The following is a 19,314-nucleotide window of genomic DNA, read 5'->3' on the forward strand; positions in this document are numbered from 1 at the left end:
CCATCCCTAACCCTTGGCAACCACTAATATGTTCTCCATATTTAAAATTTTGTCATTTTGGGAATGTTATGTCAATGGAATTAGTTACATGTCCTTTGGAGACAAGTTTTTTTCACTCAGCATAATACCGTTGATGTCTTTCCAAGTTGTTAAATGCGTCAATAGTTTCTTCCTTTTGGTTTAACCATTCATCGTTATAGAATATATACATAGTTTATCTTAAGATTCTGGCTATTTCAAACAAAGCTGCTATGAACATTCATGTACATTTTTGACATTTAAAAAATTTTGTTACAAAATATGCATAATGTAAAATTTACTATCGTAACCATTTTTAAGTGAACACATCAGAAGCATTGATTGAGTCCATTCACACTGTTCTGTGGCCATCCCTATGATTCATCTCCAGAACTCTTTTCATCTTGAAAAACAGAACCTTTGTACCTATTAGGCAGTAATTCACCATTCCTTTTTCTCTGCAGTCTCTGGCAAGCACCATTCTATTCTTTGTCTCTATGAATTGGATTAATTGTCTCATATAAGTGGAATCATACAGTGTTTGTCCTCTTGTGACTGGTTTATTTCACTTAGCATTATGTCCTCAAGGTTCATCCATGTGTAGCATGTTAGAATTTCCTTCCTTTAAGGCCAGATAATATTCCACTGTGGGGCTTCTCAGGTGGCTCAGTGGGTAAAGAACCTGCATACAATGCAGGAGACGCTGGAGATACAGGTTCTATTCCTGGGTCGGGAAGATCCCCTGGAGGAGGGCACAGCAACCCACTCCAGTATTCTTGCCTGGTGAACTCCATGGACAGAGGAGCCTGGTGGGCTACAGTCTGTGGGGTCACAGAGAGTCAGACACAACTGAAACGACTAAGCACAGCGCAGCATAATGTTCCACTGTACACTGCATTGTTTATTCATCTGCCGATGAACAATTGAGTTGCTTCTGCCTTTTTGCTCTTGTGAATAATATTGCTGTGAACATGGGGTGTGTGTTCAGTCATGAAAATACTCAAAAATAACTTTTCTAGTCCCTGCTTTCAATGCTTAGAGGTATATACCCATCATGTGGGCTTCCTGGTGGTTCAGCAGTAAAGAATGCCTGCCAATGCAGGAGACATGGGTTTGACCCCTGGTGAGGGATCCCACATGCCACAACTAAGACCCAGCACAGCCAAATAAATAAATAATTTTAAAATGAACTACAAGCTAAAGAACTTGAGTCGCTCCTGTTGCCTAGAGAAGTAGCTCTTATAACGGCCTCAGTTCACGTGAAAAAGATAATATGGAAGTGAAAGGAAATGCTCTACAGATCATGATGTCAAACAAACTGCCTTAACCTAGGTGAGATTCCTAACTGAACCCTCAAAGGGTTAATCTCTGGAGGAATTCAGAGAGACCATTATGAAATATCAGCATTTATCCTCTGATTCTGAAAAAGAAGAATGTTTTTTAAAAAATGTAACCTTCACTCATGGGCTTCCCAGATGGCACAATGGGAAAGAATCCACCTGCCAATGCAGAGACAAGGGAGATGCGGGTTCGATCCCTGGATCGGGAAGATGCCCTGGAAAAGGAAATGTAAACCCACTCCAGTTTTCTTGCCTGGAGAATTTCATGGACAGAGGAGCCTGGTGGGCTTCACTCCGTGGAACTGAGAAAGAGTCAAACAGGACTGAGCACGCAGGCAACTTTCACTCAGGTCATTACTGGCGCTCCCAAGATGGCCACTTGGTGGCGCCAGATGATTTCAGGTGGATATCAGCTAAAGTTTTTTTTTTTCCGCCCCCCATAAAACTATCCTTCATGATACAGACAAATTGGTTATTATCTTAAATTGACGTTGATAAATAAACTTTAAAAAACAAACTTTTAACAAGTTAGTTTTAGGTCATGTGTCACCTGTAAACATAATCTTTGAAGAATTAAATGTGGACCATGGCCAGCAACCAAGGCCTCAAAGATCCCTGAACACCTTCAGGTGGATTTTATCCAGCTTCTACCTTTCATGAAATTCGAATGTGTTTTACTTCTTTTTTTTTTTTTTTTTGGTTACAGCTCAGTTTTATTTGGCAAGCAAAGGAAAATACATCCCCAAGGCGTGAGGGCGGGCCAACCCAAAAGAAGCACGGCTCAATTTTGGCTCCTCTTTTTCTGTTTTTTCTTCTTCCCCTGAGCCTGCCCTATGTAAACTGGGCTAGCCTGGAGGGCTGTTTGCTTCACCTGAAGTTCTCTCTTGGTCCTTGGACGTTCCTTTGTTCTACTTTCACGGGCTTTTTCCTTTCTTTGTCTTCTAGCCACTGCTATTTTGGACTCCTTTTTCCTATTCTAACTACCTAACATTCCCCGCTCAAGAGAGGGGAGGCCCAATTCTTTGGGAGTAGCGGTGTTGAGGTCTCTCTGACTACTTCCTGCTGAACTGGGACAGCGAGGGGCACTGGGCCTCCCCCCTCTTGCAAATCTCAAGCCTCAGAGTCCTTATAGCGCTATTCATCTAAGGGTGAGTGACATTTTCCATGGTCGACTGTAGTTTTATATATTCTTGTTGAACTGGCACCGCATGTTGTAGCTTGTTGACCTGGGCAGAGACAAAACAAGTTAGATAATTGATAATACATGGAGCAATCATAAGCAGCATCAATATGGTGATAACAAGGATTAGTACGGGCATTAGCCAACACCAAATTCCCCATTGCCAGGAGAAGGATCCCCCAAAGAGAGACTGTAGCCACCCTGAGATCTCTCCAGCTCGTTCTTTGAGATCCTGTAGATCTGCATGTTTTCTTGAGATTGTGAGACTTGCTTTAACTTAGCTGGAGGTATTTACCCAGAAACAACACGTCTCATTCAAGATGGATCAAGTCCCTCCTTGCTCAGGGACCAGCTCTATCTCCTGTCTATTTTGGGGTACAACCCCTGTCAAGCTGTGTTGGCTCTTTAGAGCTATCCTGAGAAATCCTATCCCAAGAAACTTGATTTTGGGGGTGTTCATTAGAATGGCACTCATTTGTAGTCCTGAATAGGTATCTGAGATCTCCCAGGGGCTCACAGGTGTATCGAGTATCCTCTTCAGTTTTCTTCCATGGCTTGACTCATGAGTAGTGAATCCAGGAGTTGTGTCCTGGTATCTTGACTGCTTGGGGGTAGAAAGTATTACAGTGTAGGGGCCCTTGCATGTTGGCTGGAGTTGAGCCTTTGGGGACCCATCTCTCCAGACTTTAATTAGGACTTGAATCCCTGAAGCATACAGTGATGGCTCTTTAGAATCTTTTGGGTCCTGGTTGACACTACAAGCATATATCTTGTTGGAATTGCCCAATTGCCATGGTATAAGACTGGAGGGTCTGAACCTCCGGATCTAGGAAGAGGTCACTGACATAAACAAAAGGTCTCCCATATAGCATCTCATAAGGACTAAGACCAATCTGTTGCTTAGGGGCAATACGGGTATGAAGGAGAGCTATTGGTAAAGCCTCCTTCCATCCCAGGGAGGTCTCCTGGGTTATCGTTTTTATTGCTGATTTTAAGAACTGGTTGGCTCTTTCTACTTTTCCTGAAGACTGAGGCCTCCAGGCACAATGGAGATAAGAAGTAATGCCCAATGCTTTAGAGACCCCTTGGGGGACCTTAGAAGTAAGTGATGTCCTATTGTCACTTTGTAATGACCTGGGAAGACCAAATCTCAGAAAGTTTTTTTACCACTTCCTCAGCCTCTCAGTCCCGGTGGGAAAGCCTTCAATCCATCCTGTGAATGTATCTATCATGACTAATAGGTATTTATACCCTTGAGAAACGGGCATCTGGGTGAAGTCCATGTGCCAGTCCTCTCCTGGGTAGGTCCCACGAGTCTTTTACTTCTTAATGTCTGTTTTAATGATGGACTGAAGCATCTAATTGCCATGAAAAGCTATGTTGCTGCTGCTGCATGTCCAACTCTGTGTGACCCCATAGATGGGAGCCCACCAGGCTTCCCCGTCCCTGGGATTCTCCAGGCAAGAACACTGGAATGGGTTGCCATTTCCTTCTCCAAAATGAAAAAGCTATAGTCCTTCCTAAAAACAGCTTGATTTTGTGTTTCCAACCTAGGACATCCCATTTTTTATACTGAGTGGTCAAGGCACACACTTTACAGAAATCAGTGACATTATTAACTTTATTACCAAAAATCTCAGAACCCTTTAGCTCCCTGGCCAAGGGTACTCTCACAAGCACCTTATGGGCATATGGTTCACTCCCTTAGGAATACATCAGTTGTCTAAGAAATGAACAGTTATTTGGAGATTCCACTTCCAATACTAAATCATGCAGACATGGCAAAATATTACAGGGGACTCATGTATACCCAGTCCTGTCATCAATAGGTTAAGGACAGCTTCCCACAGCCTCTTCCTAAATAGCCTCTTTGTGATCCTCAACCGTGAGATTTTTGTGTAAGACAGCAGAGAAAAACTGCTCTTGAGAGTTACTGTATAGAACCTTATCAGATGTTGTTAACTAATGCAGCAGTGAAACTCCAGGATGTCAATTCTTCCATACATATTTTACAACTAAAGAAGAGTCTCGGAATTGACACAACTGGAAGCCTATTCCAGCAGAGGACTTCAAACTGAGGATTTTCCAAGATGCTGTAAAGCAGCTGGTCTCTAGACCAGCTGACCGAAGACCTTCGGAATAAATTGATAACTTCAGATAAGGGATAGCTTCTGCCCAAGATGTCAGACCGAGACCTGTGGCAAAGCCCTGTTTTGCCTACCACGATACTGTAAATCAACTGTACTTCAAAACAAACAAACAAAAAGAACCCAAAAAAGTCCTGTTTTATTTTTCATCTGCTTGGCCATAGTTATTCTTCTCATTTCTATTGATCCCTAGTTGTCATCCATCCATAATGACCTGTTTTCTCTTTCCTTTCCTCTTTGTTAGGTCATAGCATACTCATTCTAACACCATTTTTCATGCTTATATCATGCCCACACGCTCAGTCATGTCTGACTCTTTGCAACTCCATGGATGGCTCCTCTGTCCATAGGGTTCTCCGGGCAAGAATACTGGAGTGGGGTGCCATTTCCTCCTCCAGGAGATCTTCCCATTCTTAGATTATCCTAAATAGTTGCCACTGCTCTAAATCTTACCAACTTCTGGGTATGCCATCCATTGGCTGATCACCATGATAAATATATATGAACAGTCTAGTCTCACCAAATGACACTATGGAGAATTAAAGCCAGTGGCTCTTCCATTATCATCCACAGGGACAAATGATCTTAAACAAACCGACCTGTGACTTTGCTAATGTCCCTCTCTCCCAGTCTTGAGGGGGACTATATCCTTAACCTGTGGAGTTTAGCCCAACACTGGGTAGTTGGAATGAGAATTTATAAATAAAATTGCAATAAATTTTCATGGACAAATCCAACAAGCCACCCACAGAATGCAAAACAATGCTAACCTATACTTGAATTTGAAAAATAATTACAGGAAACAATATTGTATTTTTTTAAGAAAATATTTAACTGGTAGTTTTCTGGAAGGAAAGATTTTTATCTAGTACAAAAATCTGTAGTCAGAGTACCAAGAAAACGTGGGCAATACAAGTTGTTTTTCAAGTTAAAACATGATTACTAAGCATCTCGAAGAAGGCAATGTTAACCCACTCCAGTACTCTTGCCTGGAAAATCCCATGGATGGAGGAGCCTGGTGGGCTGCAGTCCATGAGGTCGCGAAGAGTCAGACACGACTGAGCGACTTCACTTTCACTTCTCACTTTCATGCATTGGAGAAGGAAATGGCAACCTACTCCAGTGTTCTTGCCTGGAGAATCCCAGGGACAGGGAGCCTGGTGGGCTGCCGTCTACGGGGTCGCACAGAGTCGGACTCGACTGAAGCGACTTAGCAGCAGCAGCAGCAGCAGCAGTAAGCATCTATTGGGTGCTCATTTCTGAGAGGAAGTATGAGAAATGACCTGAAACAGCTGATAATCTGGTTCAGGAGACAAGAAAATGGCAAGATAATAAACAACCAATGATTTAAATAGATTAAGACAGTGATAAGAACTATTCCAAGTCGAGATATCTTTCACTTTCAAATATGGAGGACTTCCCTGGTAACACAGTGGATGGGAATCTGCCTGCCAGTGCAGGGGACACAGGTTTGATCCCTGGCCCAAGAACATTCCAGTTCAGTCGCTCAGCCGTATCCAACTCTATGACCCCATGGACTGCCAGGCCTCCCTGTCCATCACCAACTCCCAGAGTTTACTCACACTCATATCCATTGAGTTGGTGATGCCATCCAACCATCTCATCCTTTGTCGTCCCCTTCTCCTCCCGCCTTCAATCTTTCCCAGCATCAGAATCAAATGATGTTCAGGTTCAAATGAGTCAGTTCTTCACTCAGGTAGCCAAAATATTGTAGTTTCAGCTTCAACATCAGTCCTTCCAATGAATATTCAGGACTGACTTCCTTTAGGATGGTCTGGTGGATCTCCTTGCTGTCCAAGGGACTCTCAAGAGTCTTCTCCAAAACCACAGTTCAAAAGCATTAATTCTTCGGCACTCAGCTTTCTTTATAGTCCAACTCTCACATCCATACATGACCACTGGAAAAACCATAGCCTTGACTAAACAGACTTTTGTTGGCAAAGTAATGTCTCTACTTGTTAATATGCTGTCTAGGTTGTTCATAACTTTTCTTCCAAGGAGTAAGCGTCTTTTAATTTCATGGCTGCAGTCACCATCTGCAGTGATTTTGGAGCCCAGAAAAATAAAGTCTGTCACTGTTTCCCCATCTATTTGCCATGAAGTGATGGGACCAGATGCCATGATCTTAGTTTTCTGAATGTTGAGCTTTAAGCCAACTTTTTCACTCTCCTCTTTCACTTTCATCAAGAGGCTCTTTAGTTCTTCTTCACTTTCTGCCATAAGGGTGGGATCATCTGCATATCTGAGATTATTGATATTTTTCCCGGCAATCTTGATTCCAGCTTGTGCTTCCTCCAGCCCAGCGTTTCTCATGATGTACTCTGCATGTAAGTTAAATAAGCTGGGTGACAATACACAGTCTTGACATACTCCTTTCCCTATTTGGAACCAGTCTGTTGTTCCATGTCCAGTTCTAACTGTTGCTTCCTGACCTGCATGCAGGTTTCTCAAGAGGCAGGTCAGGTGGCCTGGTATTCCCATCTCTTTCAGAATTTTCCAGTTTGTTGTGATCCACACAGTCAAAGGCTTTGGCATAGACAATAAAGCAGAAATAGATGTTTTTCTGGAACTCTTGCTTTTTTGATGATTGAAACAGGAGATGGATGATAAGAATGAATGTCAGCATTCTAGGAATCAGTGAACTAAAATGGACTGGAATGGGTGAATTTGACTGAGATGACCATTATATCTACTACTGTGGGCAAGAATTTCTTAGAAGAAATGGAGTAGCCATCATAGTCAACAAGAGTCTGAAATGCAGTACTTGGATGCATTCTCAAAAATGACAGGATGATCTCTGTTCGTTTCCAAGGCAAACTATTCAATATCATGGTAATCCAAGTCTATGCCCCAACCAGTAATGCTGAAGAAGCTGAAGTTGAATGGTTCTATGAAGACCTACAAGACCTTCTAGAACTAACACCCAAAAGAGATGTCCTTTTCATTATACACCCAAAAAGGATGTTCTTTTCATTATAGGGGACTGGAATGAGAAGATTCCACATGTCAACTAAGCCCGTGTGCCACAACTACTAAGCCCATGCTCTACAGTCAACAACTACTGAGCCCAAGCACTGCAACTACTGAAGCATGCATGCTCTAAGGTTTGAGAGCCACAGTTAATGAGCCCCTGTGCTGCAACTACTAAAGCCTACATGCCCTAGCACCCTCATAGCGCAACTACTGAGCCTTCATGCTACAACTACTGAAGCCCATACCCCTAGACCCTGTGCTCCACAATAAGAAGCCACCACAATGTGAAGCCTGTGCATCGCAACTAGAGAGTAGCCCCCACTCTCTAGAATGAGAGAAAGCCTGTGTGCAGCAATGAAGATCCAGAACAATCAGAAATCAGTAATTAAAAATAATACTTATGGAAAAACAGATGCTTTTGCAATTGGAAATGAGTAAGAGAATTCCCATTGGTATTCAAGAGAATTCTTCCCCGATGAAGGGACATCTGAATAGGGTTCTGACTGATCACCAGGCTTTAGACAGTGGAGAGGGCATTCCAGGCTTGTGGAACAGCTTAGGCAGAACAGCCCAGGCTGGGAAGTGTGGACACATGTTTGAGGTGTGGCAAGCAAGCTAGTTTGTCTGAAATGGAGCTTCTTGTCAGGAAGAGCAGGAGGTTAGGGCAGACTGAAGAGGGCACTGAATGTCAAACTGAGAGGTGAGCCTTTAGCCTATAGGCAAAACAGAGGCTTTGGGGGCAGAACGGGGCAGCAGGATAGATGCCCACTGATGAGAATGATTAACATGGCCAGAGATACACAAGAGGAAGGGACTATGTTAGGCAAGAAGCAGCTACAAAGTTGCAGGCATCCAGGCATATAAAGTGACCTGAATGAGGGTTAGAGAAGGACACTGGGGCGGGGGAAGGGTATATATATATATGGGGCTTCCCTTGTGGCTCAGTTGGTAAAGAATCCGTTTGCAATGCAGGAGACCTGGGTTCAACCCCTGGGTTGGGAAGATCCCCTGAAGAAGGGAAAGGCTTACCCACTCCAGTATTCTGGCCTGGAGAATTCCATGGACTGTATAGTCCATGGGGTCACAAAGAGTCAGACACGACTGAGCGACTTTCACTTCACCTTGCCCTTTGAAAGAAAACTTAAGCTGTTACTAATGTAAAATATGTGTGAGTTATCTGGAGTTGTTTTGGGGATTTTTGTTTGCTTTTGAAACAATATATAACTGAAGGCTGTGCTATACACATTACACTGATGAGGCTTCTCCCAAGTATACATTCTCCCATGTACAGAGACTTCCCTGGTGGTCCAGTGGTTAAGACTTCACCTTCCAAAGCAGGGGGTGTGGGTTCGATCCCTGGTCAGGGAGTTAAGATCCCACATGCCTCATGGCCAGAAAACCAAAACATAAAACAGAAACAATATTGTAACAAATTCGATAAAGACTTTAAAAATGGTTCATATTAAAAAAAAAATCTTAACATGGTGTAACCAGTGTAAAAAAAAAAAAAAAATCTTAAAAATAATAAACTGTCTGATGTTGAATGTGTGACCCACTAACTAAAGCCTTTCCAAATCCATTATATTCACATAGTTTCTTACTTGTTTGAATTCTCTTGTGTTTGATAAGGGAGGCGGTATGATGAAAGCCCACCTCCTCTTAATAGAGCTTCAGTTTGGTGTGTCCTGTCTGCTGTTGAGCAAAATGTGTCCTCTGACCAAAGGTCTTCCCACATTCGTTGCACTCCTAGGATCTCTTTCTAATATGTAATTCAGCATATCCTCTGAGGTTTAGTGGTGTATGTTTTCCAGCTGAAAGCCTTCCTGCATTGGCTGAATTCATAGGTGTTTTTCCCCAGCATGACTTTTCTGATGTTTAATAAGGGAGGCAGTGTGAGCAAAGGCTCTTCCACACTCATTACATTTGTAGGGTTTCTCTCCAGTATGGTGTCTATAATGCTGAGTGAGAGATGAACTCTGGCTGAAGGCTCTCCCACACCTATTACATTTGTAGGGTTTCTCTCCTGTATGAAATCTGTAGTGTACAATGAGAGAGGAACTCTGGCTGAAGGTTCTCCCACATTCTCTGCATTCATAGGGCTTTTCTCCAGTGTGAGTTCTCTGATGTTTAATAAGGGATGAAGTATGACCAAAGGCCCTTCCACATTCATTACATTTGTAGGGTTTCTCTCCTGTATGAAATCTGTAATGTAGAACAAGAGAGGAACTCTGGCTGAAGGCTCTTCCACATTCACTGCATTCATAGGGCTTCTCTCCAGTGTGAGTTCTCTGATGTTTAATAAGGGATGAAATATGACCAAAGGCTCTTCCACATTCACTGCACTCATAGGGCTTTTCTCCAGTGTGACATCTCTGATGGCGCCGAAGTTCTGACTGGAAATGGAACAACTTCCCACATTCATTGCATTTGCAAGATTTCTTCCCTGGTTGAGTTCTCTGAGAGTTACTTCTCCCTGAAATCTGTCTGAATGCTGTATCACATTTATAGTATCCTTCTCCTGTGGGAACACAGTGCTGGTTAATAGGGACTGACCTTAAACCTGATCCGGTCCCCAATTCACTCCATTCATGACCTCTCTTAAGGGTGGGAGGAGATTTGTGAGTGAGTGACATTTCTTTCAGATATCTCTCCTGTTTTTTTGGATGCATCTCTACCTGGTCATCCCAACCACAGGTTGCTTTCAGTTTGGAGGACCTGAGTTCATCTCTAATGTGTTTCTCCACTGATGCTCTCTGCAATAATTCTTCTTTGGAAAGTCCTTGACTTAGCATAGCTTCCTTGGCTTGAGGCCTTCTCTCCCAGTCTGGAAAAAACAAAAAAGACAGGCTGGTATTACCTGTTCTATGTGCCAAGAGGAAGTAAAGTCCTATGATAGATGTAAGATAATTAGCCTTTAAAATAATACCTAAAAGAGGTGTACAGTCTCTTCCAAGAATGGTGTATGTCTGAAGAACATTTTGGAAGTGCCAAGAATAAGATAAGCAGGTAACTGGAGATTAGAAAAACCTGAGAGAACAGTGTTGGGACTCCAGCACACAAGGTAAGGGCTTCCCTGGTGGCTCAGTGGTAAAGAATCAGCCTGAAGTGAAGGAGATGCAGGTTCAATCCCTGGGCAGGAAGGTCCTCTGGAGAAGGAAATGGCAACTCACTCCAGTATTCTTGCCTGGGAAATCCCATGGACAGAGAGGAGCCTTGAGGGCTACAGTCCATGGGGTTGCAGTCGGACATGACTTAGCTACTGAACAACAGTAACACAAGGTAAATCCAAAGACTGTAAAGATGAGAGGAGGATAGGAAGATGCCCTCCACAAAATCTTCCCTCAACACCTCAGTCCACACCACACATTATTATGTATTATGTACATATTATAATATACATACTGTATACATTTAACATCTATTATTGCATGTAACTGTGACAGCAGAATAATTATCCCCCAAAGATGTCCAAGTCCATCTGAACATATTTATATATTCAAATCCCAGGAACATGTAAACATGTTACTTTACATGGCAGAAGAGACTTTGCAGATGTGATTAAGGGCACAGACCCTGAGGCCGGGAGATTATCATGAGTCATTTAGGTGGGCCCAGTCTAATCACATGAGTTCTCAAAATCAGAGACCAGTTCCTGGCTGAGTCAGAACGATGTGGTGTGAGAAAGACTTGACCCATCACTTCTGGCTCTGAAGATGGAGGAAGGGCCCCATGGGCCAAGGAATGTAGCAGTCTTTAGAAGCTGGGAATGCTCCTCAGTTTATAGTCAGCAACAAAACAAGAAACTCAGTCTGATCATTGTCAGGAATTGGTTCTGCCAACAACACAGATGAACAGGAAACAGACTGTCCCCTAGACACTCCAGAAAGGAACTCAGCCATGCTGATATCTTGGTTTTAACAGTGTGAGACCCATACTTGATTCTGAGTTGTGAACTATGAGATAATAAACTTGTGTTGATTAAAGCCACTAAGTTTGTGACAATTTGTTTCAGCAACAATAGAAAGCTAATGTGATAATAGTGACCCTTCTGAAGAGAGAAATGACTGGCAATGCCTAAGCAGGGCTCCCACAGGCTGGATTTTGAGCCAGTAGGTCTTGTGGGGATCCTGAGGATCTGAATGTTTAACAAGCTCCTGTAGAGATTCTGAAACATACCATATTTGTAGAACACTATAAACAGACAGATACTGATGATGAGACTAGATCCAGATGTCAGACCCTTGCCCTCATTCTGGAAGGAAACATGATCAAGAGAGTACCAATACAGAGATCAGCATCTTCCCTGTCTGTCCTCTTCTGGAGTCTTGAGACCCAGCCTGCGCTCTCAGGATTTGAGCCCTGCTTTGGGGAGCTTCAGCTCTGGCCTGAGGCTGATTCTGTTTCAGAGATGGACACGGACACAGACTGTCATCTCCTGCAGTATGCTTGGGCTGCACATGGCAGGCAGGAGAGCTTTGTGTCCAGAATTTTGCCCCAAGGGGTGGAGCCTACCACCCCAAGGTCTCAAGTCACCTAGGAATTCAAAGAGATGCCATCAAGAGCTGGTAAGAAGTGGTCTTTGTTCTTAGAACCACCTCTGTTGTAGTTACAACTTAACCAAGCCTGAAGTGTCCTCACCTTGGTCTTCCTGATGTCATCTGTCAGGATATCCTTGCCAGTAGCCCTTTAATTTCTGGGCTACTTAACTGTTCTGTTTGATCTGCTGCTAACTCTGTTATCCCTGCTGATACAGGACTTAACAACTATTGGTCCTTAGATTCCATCTAACACTGATCATGTGACATCTAGTGATGACACATAGTCCCAAGGACCCTGAAGGGTGGGTAGAGATGGGCAGATGTTTATTTCTTATCCACATTATTCGCAAGAAACAAACAAAGGAAAGATAAACACTAGAGAGGAAAATGAACATCTTTTCATACCAGAAAACATTACGGAAGCCTACAAGTATTCAAAATACTGGAGTGGAGGGCTCTTGGCAAGTGACTTCACCTCCTCAAAGAAAAGGCCTCCTGGCAAGTGACCACACTTTCTCAAAGAAGAGGCCCCTGACCAAGGGTTTAAAGGAACTTTCCAGTCACAGTTGGCCCTTATGACGTGTACTGTTGTTTTGGCCTGACTCTCACCTGAGTGGACACCTGTTGAGATTTCTCTCTCTAAAATACAGGGCTCTTCCCCTTCCTCCAACTGGCAGATCATATATGGTTTGGACACTGGAAACCCTGGTGGTAGAGAAGGAAAAGAATCATGGTATGGGTATAGAAGAGGCCAAGGCTTATGGACAGCCTGCAACTAAGCATGGTGAAGTCTTGAAGCTTCTTACTCTGATCTCGCATACAGCAGGACTTTCCTAGGAACAAGGAGAAATACTGAATCTCCTGGCCCCCAAGAGAAAATAAATGTCTAATTCTGGAATTTCAGGGCAAAAGTCAGCCACCAGGCCCAGACACCCCTAGCTTTTAACACCAAGGAACTAAAGATGGCCTGATGGGCAGGCTCTGGGCCTCGGAGGAGCTGAGCTTACCCAGGGAGGCCAGGTTCTTGAAATTCTCCAGCATCACCTCCCGGTACAGGTCCTTCTGAGCAGGGTCCAACTGCCCCCACTCCCACCAGGTGAATTCCACAGCCACATCCTCAAACGTCATCAGGTCCTGAAACACAGAAGACAGTCTTGCACACTCGGGGAGCACACTCACGGCCCTGGGAGAAGAGGAGACAGGTGTCTGAGTAGAACCTTAGGGTGTACAAGAAGGGATTCCAAGAGTTCCCGGCTATCGCAATGCCAGGTTTTATCATCTGAAAAATATTTTAAGCTGCTCCAGGGACCATGTCATCCTTACTACTCGATATCCCATGCAGTACCCACAGATCTCAACATCAAACTGCTTAGAAATATAATCAGGGCCTCAGGAGAATCAAACGTTTAGAGACACTCCACTTATGTGAGAGAAATATATACAATCCATTTGCTCAGTTTTCGGAATGGCTCATAATTTAGTGACATTTAAATAGAATCAATTAAAAACAAACTGATAAACTCTGCATTCTGAGCATATCATAGTGTCAGTAGTCTTCTAATTAAGTATTTTTGAAACTTGTGGCCTAGGATTTCGGTGACAATTCTTACTAAGGCCAAATAAAATCATCTGGGGCTTGGAATAACGTATCCCATAACAGCTCTGCCAGCACACAGTTCAGTGAGAGTGTGTCAAGTGGCCTTACACTGAATTAGTAAGTCTTCTCTGAGTCTGATTAATATCAATTATCTCCCCAAAAGCCTAATCATTTTTCAGTTCCTGAATGTGCAAGGTTGAGAGTGAGAACCCCAGATCTCAGGGCCTCACAAGGTACAACCATTCTGTGGGTCCCAGCCAGAACTATCCTGTCAGCCTCTATAACAACAATACTCTCAATTGACTTATATTGTACAATAAGCCATAAACTATGAACTAAAAAGCAAATAAGTGAAGGTAGTATAAACTCCTTTTACTTTCCCCTCAAAATGTTTAAAAGTCAAATCCCATTTAGATACTGATTCCACAGAATAAGCCAAACTAATAATTTTATATTAAAGGCAGTCTAAAATAATCAAATGTGGAAAACTCACTACCTTAGGGGCCCAAATGATAGATTGTACTATTTGTGCAAAATATTCATTGGCCCTCCCTACAGAATTGATTTTCCTACCCCACTGACTCAGGTGTAGTCAAGTCATTCACTTTCACATTTGGAATGTGAAGCAAGTGACAAGAGCTACTTATGAGCAAAAGCTTTCACAGAGCAGCTTTCACAGTTGCTGCTCTGAGAATGGCAAATGATCCCAGAGTGAAGATGTGGGGCAAAACCATAGCTTGCATGTAACATGGACAAGAAACAAACCGTTGTTGCTGTAAGCCTCTCAGGATTTGCTGTTGTTATCACAGCATAACTAGCCTCAACTGACTCATTAAAAAAGCTGGTACTCCAGGTGGGGTTCTGCCATAATAAAATAGCCTACAATACGTGATAGTGGCTTCAGGGCCAGGCAGTAGAAAACATTGGCAAAACAGCAACCCATGTAATTTGGTGGTGAACTGTGTGGTAACACTTGATGCAATAACTTGAAAGAGGAACAATGCAAGATGAGCTGGTGCTGTGATGAGACGAGGGAAACATCAGTAGTATGAGCTGGTTGTCACTGGCTACAGTTGACAAAAGTATGACACACACACACAAAAATTAGTCTTAAGAGTTTGCTGATTTGCAAAATAAAAATGTAAGGCAAAGAGAAAGTGTCCAGAGGGACTTCCTTGGCTGTCCAGTGGTTAAGACTCTGGGCTTCCAATTCAGGGGAAGTGGGTTCAATCCCTGGTTGAGGAATTAAGATCCCACATGCCACATGGCATAGCCAAAAAAAAAAAAAAATTTTTTTTTAATGTTTTAAAAGAAGAAGAAAGTGTCCCAGAAATTCCAGGACTTGCAAGGTTGGAGATTTAATGAATTCTCATTTCCAACTGGTCAAAGACAAAATACGTACAGCTTTTGCATAACAAAAGATGATTAAAACCCAGCCTAATGGCAAGACTAAGTCATGAGTGTGATTGTCAGACCTTTTATTTAAGCCTCTTAATAATTTCAGATGGCTCCCAGTAAATCCTCTCAGTGGGACCAAATTTGTCAGAGTGACTAAAAGTAAGGTTTTGCCAGAAGCTCCACAATTAAGTCTAAAGAGAGGGGCATATTTCAATAACAACTGTGGGAAAAGCTATTGATATACGGAGCTAATGGAAGCAAACGCACAAAAAGCTGGTCAGGTGTTTGAGAGTCACACTTAAGGTGCAAGACTTGAAACACCCTTGGGCCTCAAACTACTCAGGATAAAAAGCTGCTTAGCCCTCAAAAAAAGTTTATTCTCCAGTATCATCTTCATATGCGACCAAGGGAGATACTGCAAAATGAAGGAACTTCTGGAGGGCAGAGCCAAGAGCCAAGGAGAACACTGGACTGGGAGCTGCACCCGGACAGCAGAACCAGGACACATGAAAGACCCCCCCAGTCCCAAGGCAGGGTCTTCAGTGCGTCCCCACACTAATCCAGGGAGATAACAAGTGCACAGGGGCCCAGTGTCCCTGGGTAGAGGGCCATGGGGCAAGGAGACCAGCAACAGCCTTGATGGGCTCAGCTTCCTGCAGAGCAGGAACTGGGGCCAGGTCCCTCTGGCAAATGAGCAGGCTCCAGAGAAAAGGAGGCAGAACTCTGCATAGTTCAGGCATTTGAGAGAAACTTAAAGAGAACCCCAACTCACCTGAGGTCTGGCTTTCAGGAATAAGCTGGCTGTTCCCTTGTCTCCTAGGCATCTCTCCGGAGGAAGAGCAGGTTCCTGAGAAGGGAGAACTAGGAAGGTAAAAGGAGCCATGAGGAAGGCTAACCCTCATGAGATTTACAGCTCCCAGACTCCCCAGGCCAGTGTGTCGCCCCCATGGTTTCCGGGGATAAGGCTGGACCTAAGGCAGCTGGGGGACAGGCCACAGGCTGCCTGTCCTCACTGCTGCGTGAGGCCCCCACTTGTCCACAGGCCACAACAAGCTGCAGGTTGCCGGAGGGTGACCACAGTCTGGCCACTCCTATATTAGGCCTTTTGAAACTATAAACATGGAGAAGAGCTTCAAGGAACTTTAAATGTCACCTGAGGGAATAAGACAGGTTAACAAGACAAAATAAGGCCTAGGACAAGACCACATAAAGATATGGGACTTTGCGGAAGTCACACCTCTACCCTTCTCCTTGGGAAGTAGTGCAGAGGCCAGGTCTTCCTGAGAGCTATCCTGAGTGTTCTAAAGCGTCATTAGGTCTCTGAAGCGTCTTTTAAGAGCCCCTTTATTATAAGGCCAGGGCTTCCCAGGTGGATCAGTGCTAAAGAATCTGCCTGCCAATGCAGGAGACTCGGGTTCAACCCCTGGGTCCGGAGAAGGAAATGGCAACCCACTCCAATATCCTTGCCTGGGAAATCCCGAGGACAGGCTCTGCCCGCCACTGGGACTCCCTGCCCCCACCCCATGGTTCTCCTTCTCCTCCTAGACCAGCACTAACTCCCCAGGGGAGTTCCGGCCCGCGGCACCGAGAGCCAAACCTGAAGCTCTGGAGTCCATAGCTGGGGCTAGTCCTTTCACTAGGTCCAAATCTCTGTCATTCGGCGGCGGCCCTGCGATCCTCCCGGGACTCAGGGAGCGGGGAGCGAGCCGGATGACACCGGGCATCCCCACTTCGCGCAGCGACTCCCAGCCGACCCGCAGGACCCAGAGCAGGGCTGTTAAACCCGGATTGGAGTCCCAGCTGAGCGCAGGGCGGCTGCGGCTGTGGCTGCGGGAAGCGATGCTCTATCCCCTCTTGCACTCCCAGGCGCCTCAGGAGACCGGCCGCCGCCTCCTTCTGGAGACCGAACTCTAGGACCCAGATCCCACGGAGACCACCAGGAAATGGCCACAGCCACACCTGAGATCTCGGTGCCCCGCGCTCCTCCAGAATCGCTTCTGGAGAGCTCACAGAGAACCGATCGGCCCTGCAACTCTGCGCCCAGTTCCAGGCCTCCTCAGCCCCTCGCAGGAGGGCAGACGGACAGACACTTCGCACTCTTTCACTGGCTCAGGGCGCAATGCCCATGGCTGGCCTGCGCAGCAGGAGTAGCTGAACCCACAAAGATCCAAGCAACACCCGGTTTCCAGCCCGGCCTCCCGAGACCCGTCCTGAGCCTGCGCGAGAGGAAGGCCGGCACGCTGGGGTCTGCAGAACAAGCGTCGGAGGCGGGTCTGCGGAGGTGGCGGGTGGGGGGCGTCGAACGAGCGGCGCCTGCGCACTGGCGGCTTGGGGGACCTTGGGTGTTCTGCTCTGGCAATTGCAGGCTGGGCAAGTGCGCACCAGCTACCTGGACAGAGGTTTCACTCTGCCCCCCCGCCAGGGGCTGGGAACCGGAAGCAACCCCCGTATTGGAAGTGCCTTTAGTAACTGGGCCCAACAGCCGGGTTTGGAGCAGTTCAACAGAAGCCACTGGAGTTTAAAAAAAAAAAAAAGAATCCTGGCCTAAACCCCGAGCCTGCCAAATAAGAATTTCTAGGAGGCTCTCCGGACATGTGAATTTCTTATAAAGCATCCAGGAGATCCTGACAGTCTGTTCCCCACCTCTCCGTCTTTCTCCCACTGCTCCCCGCCCGCCTCCCCCCAAGATTAGGTTCAGCGAAGGGTGAACTCAAAGAGAGGACTTTGGACTCCTTCCTCCTCTAGAAGCGAGGATCATTTCAGACCTAAAAGAAATAGAGAAATGATCTGGATATTAAAACGATGGTTCTCCGGAGGCACTCTTCAACCAGAGAGGAGACTTTTGAGGACTGAGAGGTTGGTGAAGGAGTCCTTGGGCCTAGAAAAGAAGATAAAGACCTCAAGGGCCCTTGCTGAACCACCTGACTTCGGTGATGACAAAACTGAACTTTAAGTCCCACCCCGATACTCCGGGCAGATTGCGTCCTCCCAGGACCCCCCACCCCTGTTCATCCGCCTGACTAAATCTTCCCATATCGCTTCTGCAAAACCTCCCCTTAAATATGAAGCCTCCCTGATCCTGCACACGCTCAGCCTGGTCGTTAGACCGACTGTCGCCCCTCCTAGCCTGAATAACGGTAACCTGTCTCCGTTGAGGTCGTCTTCCTTTCTTCACTGCCTCGTCTCTAACTATACCCTACAGTTGGGACAAATAACCTATCGAGGCAAAAGGCCTTTTCTCCTTTCTTGCTCTTTTAATGTTTCACCTTTCTGCCAGCACTTCTGGTGACACAGATGGCCAAGATGGTTCAGCAAGTGCCCAGCAAGTAAGCCCTCCTTCTCCGGAGCCAGAGTGAGGAAAAGGGGACAGGGCTGCCTGGGAACCATGGCTGGCACAGAAGTTTCTGTTCTCTTCTATGCTCTGGAACCAAAAAAGGTGAGGGTATGAACACATGAGAAGAGTATCCTCTCATTGGTGGCTGACATAACCAGAAATTGAACTGCTTCAGATGCTACTGATTCTTTGTACTTTTATCCTCTAGTCTATACCTTTACTGGTCCTATACTCTCTGGCTAAGTTGCTTTTTTCTTAAAGAAAAGTAAAAAGGTAATTAATTTGGAAAACTCAGCAGTGGCCACAGGACTGGAAAAGGTCAGTTTTCATTCCAATCTCAAAGAAAGGCAATGCCAAAAATGCTCAAACTACCACACAATTGCACTCATCTCACATGCTAGTAAAGTGATGCTTTAAATTCTCCAAGCCAGGCTTCAGCAATACATGAACCATGAACTTCCAGATGTTCAAACTGGTTTTAGAAAAGGCAGAGGAACCAGAGATCAAATTGCCAACATCTGCTGGATCATTGAAAAAGCAAGAGAGTTCCAGAAAAACATCTATTTCTGCTTTATTGATTATGCCAAAGCCTTTGACTGTGTGGATCACAATAAACTATGGAAAATTCTTCAAGAGATGGGAATACCAGACCACCTGACCTGCCTCTTGAGAAACCTGCATGCAGGTCAGGAAGCAACAGTTAGAACTGGAAATGGAACAACAGACTGGTTCCAAATAGGGAAAGGAGTACATCCACATCAAGGCTGT

At 45.0% G+C, this 19,314-nt stretch overlaps 1 protein-coding gene and 1 long non-coding RNA gene across 2 annotated transcripts; both read right to left on the minus strand.

Moving 5' to 3' along the window:
- Positions 1-2,276: 2,276 nt before the first annotated feature.
- On the minus strand, positions 2,277-6,327 carry LOC122441346. Its single transcript, XR_006269335.1, has 2 exons — positions 6,269-6,327; positions 2,277-2,584 (listed from the first exon to the last, which is right to left on the minus strand). It is a non-coding gene; the product is annotated as an uncharacterized LOC122441346 (long non-coding RNA).
- A 2,060-nt stretch (positions 6,328-8,387) lies between these two features.
- On the minus strand, positions 8,388-17,893 carry ZNF514 (zinc finger protein 514). Its single transcript, XM_043467692.1, has 7 exons — positions 16,810-17,893; positions 15,985-16,073; positions 13,225-13,351; positions 12,827-12,922; positions 10,355-10,503; positions 10,023-10,197; positions 8,388-8,392 (listed from the first exon to the last, which is right to left on the minus strand). Exons 1-7 carry the CDS (start codon positions 16,934-16,936, stop codon positions 8,388-8,390), a joined length of 768 nt encoding a protein of 255 aa, XP_043323627.1. The 5' UTR covers positions 16,937-17,893.
- Between the last annotated feature and the right edge of the window lie 1,421 nt (positions 17,894-19,314).

This window comes from Cervus canadensis, chromosome 5, assembly GCF_019320065.1.
Source record: "Cervus canadensis isolate Bull #8, Minnesota chromosome 5, ASM1932006v1, whole genome shotgun sequence".
Lineage (NCBI taxonomy): Eukaryota > Metazoa > Chordata > Mammalia > Artiodactyla > Cervidae > Cervus > Cervus canadensis.

Excerpts from the sequence above, each read along its gene's own strand:
- ZNF514 (XM_043467692.1), bottom strand. The coding sequence starts at position 16,936 with ATGCCCGGTGTCATCCGGCTCGCTCCCCGCTCCCTGAGTCCCGGGAGG. Across the intron at positions 13,352-15,984 it reads TCCTGAAAGCCAGACCTCAG|GACCTGATGACGTTTGAGGA; the intron begins GTGAGTTGGGGT and ends TCTGTGTTTCAG. Across the intron at positions 10,198-10,354 it reads CCTGTGGTTGGGATGACCAG|GAGAAGGATACTATAAATGT; the intron begins GTAGAGATGCAT and ends GTGTTCCCACAG.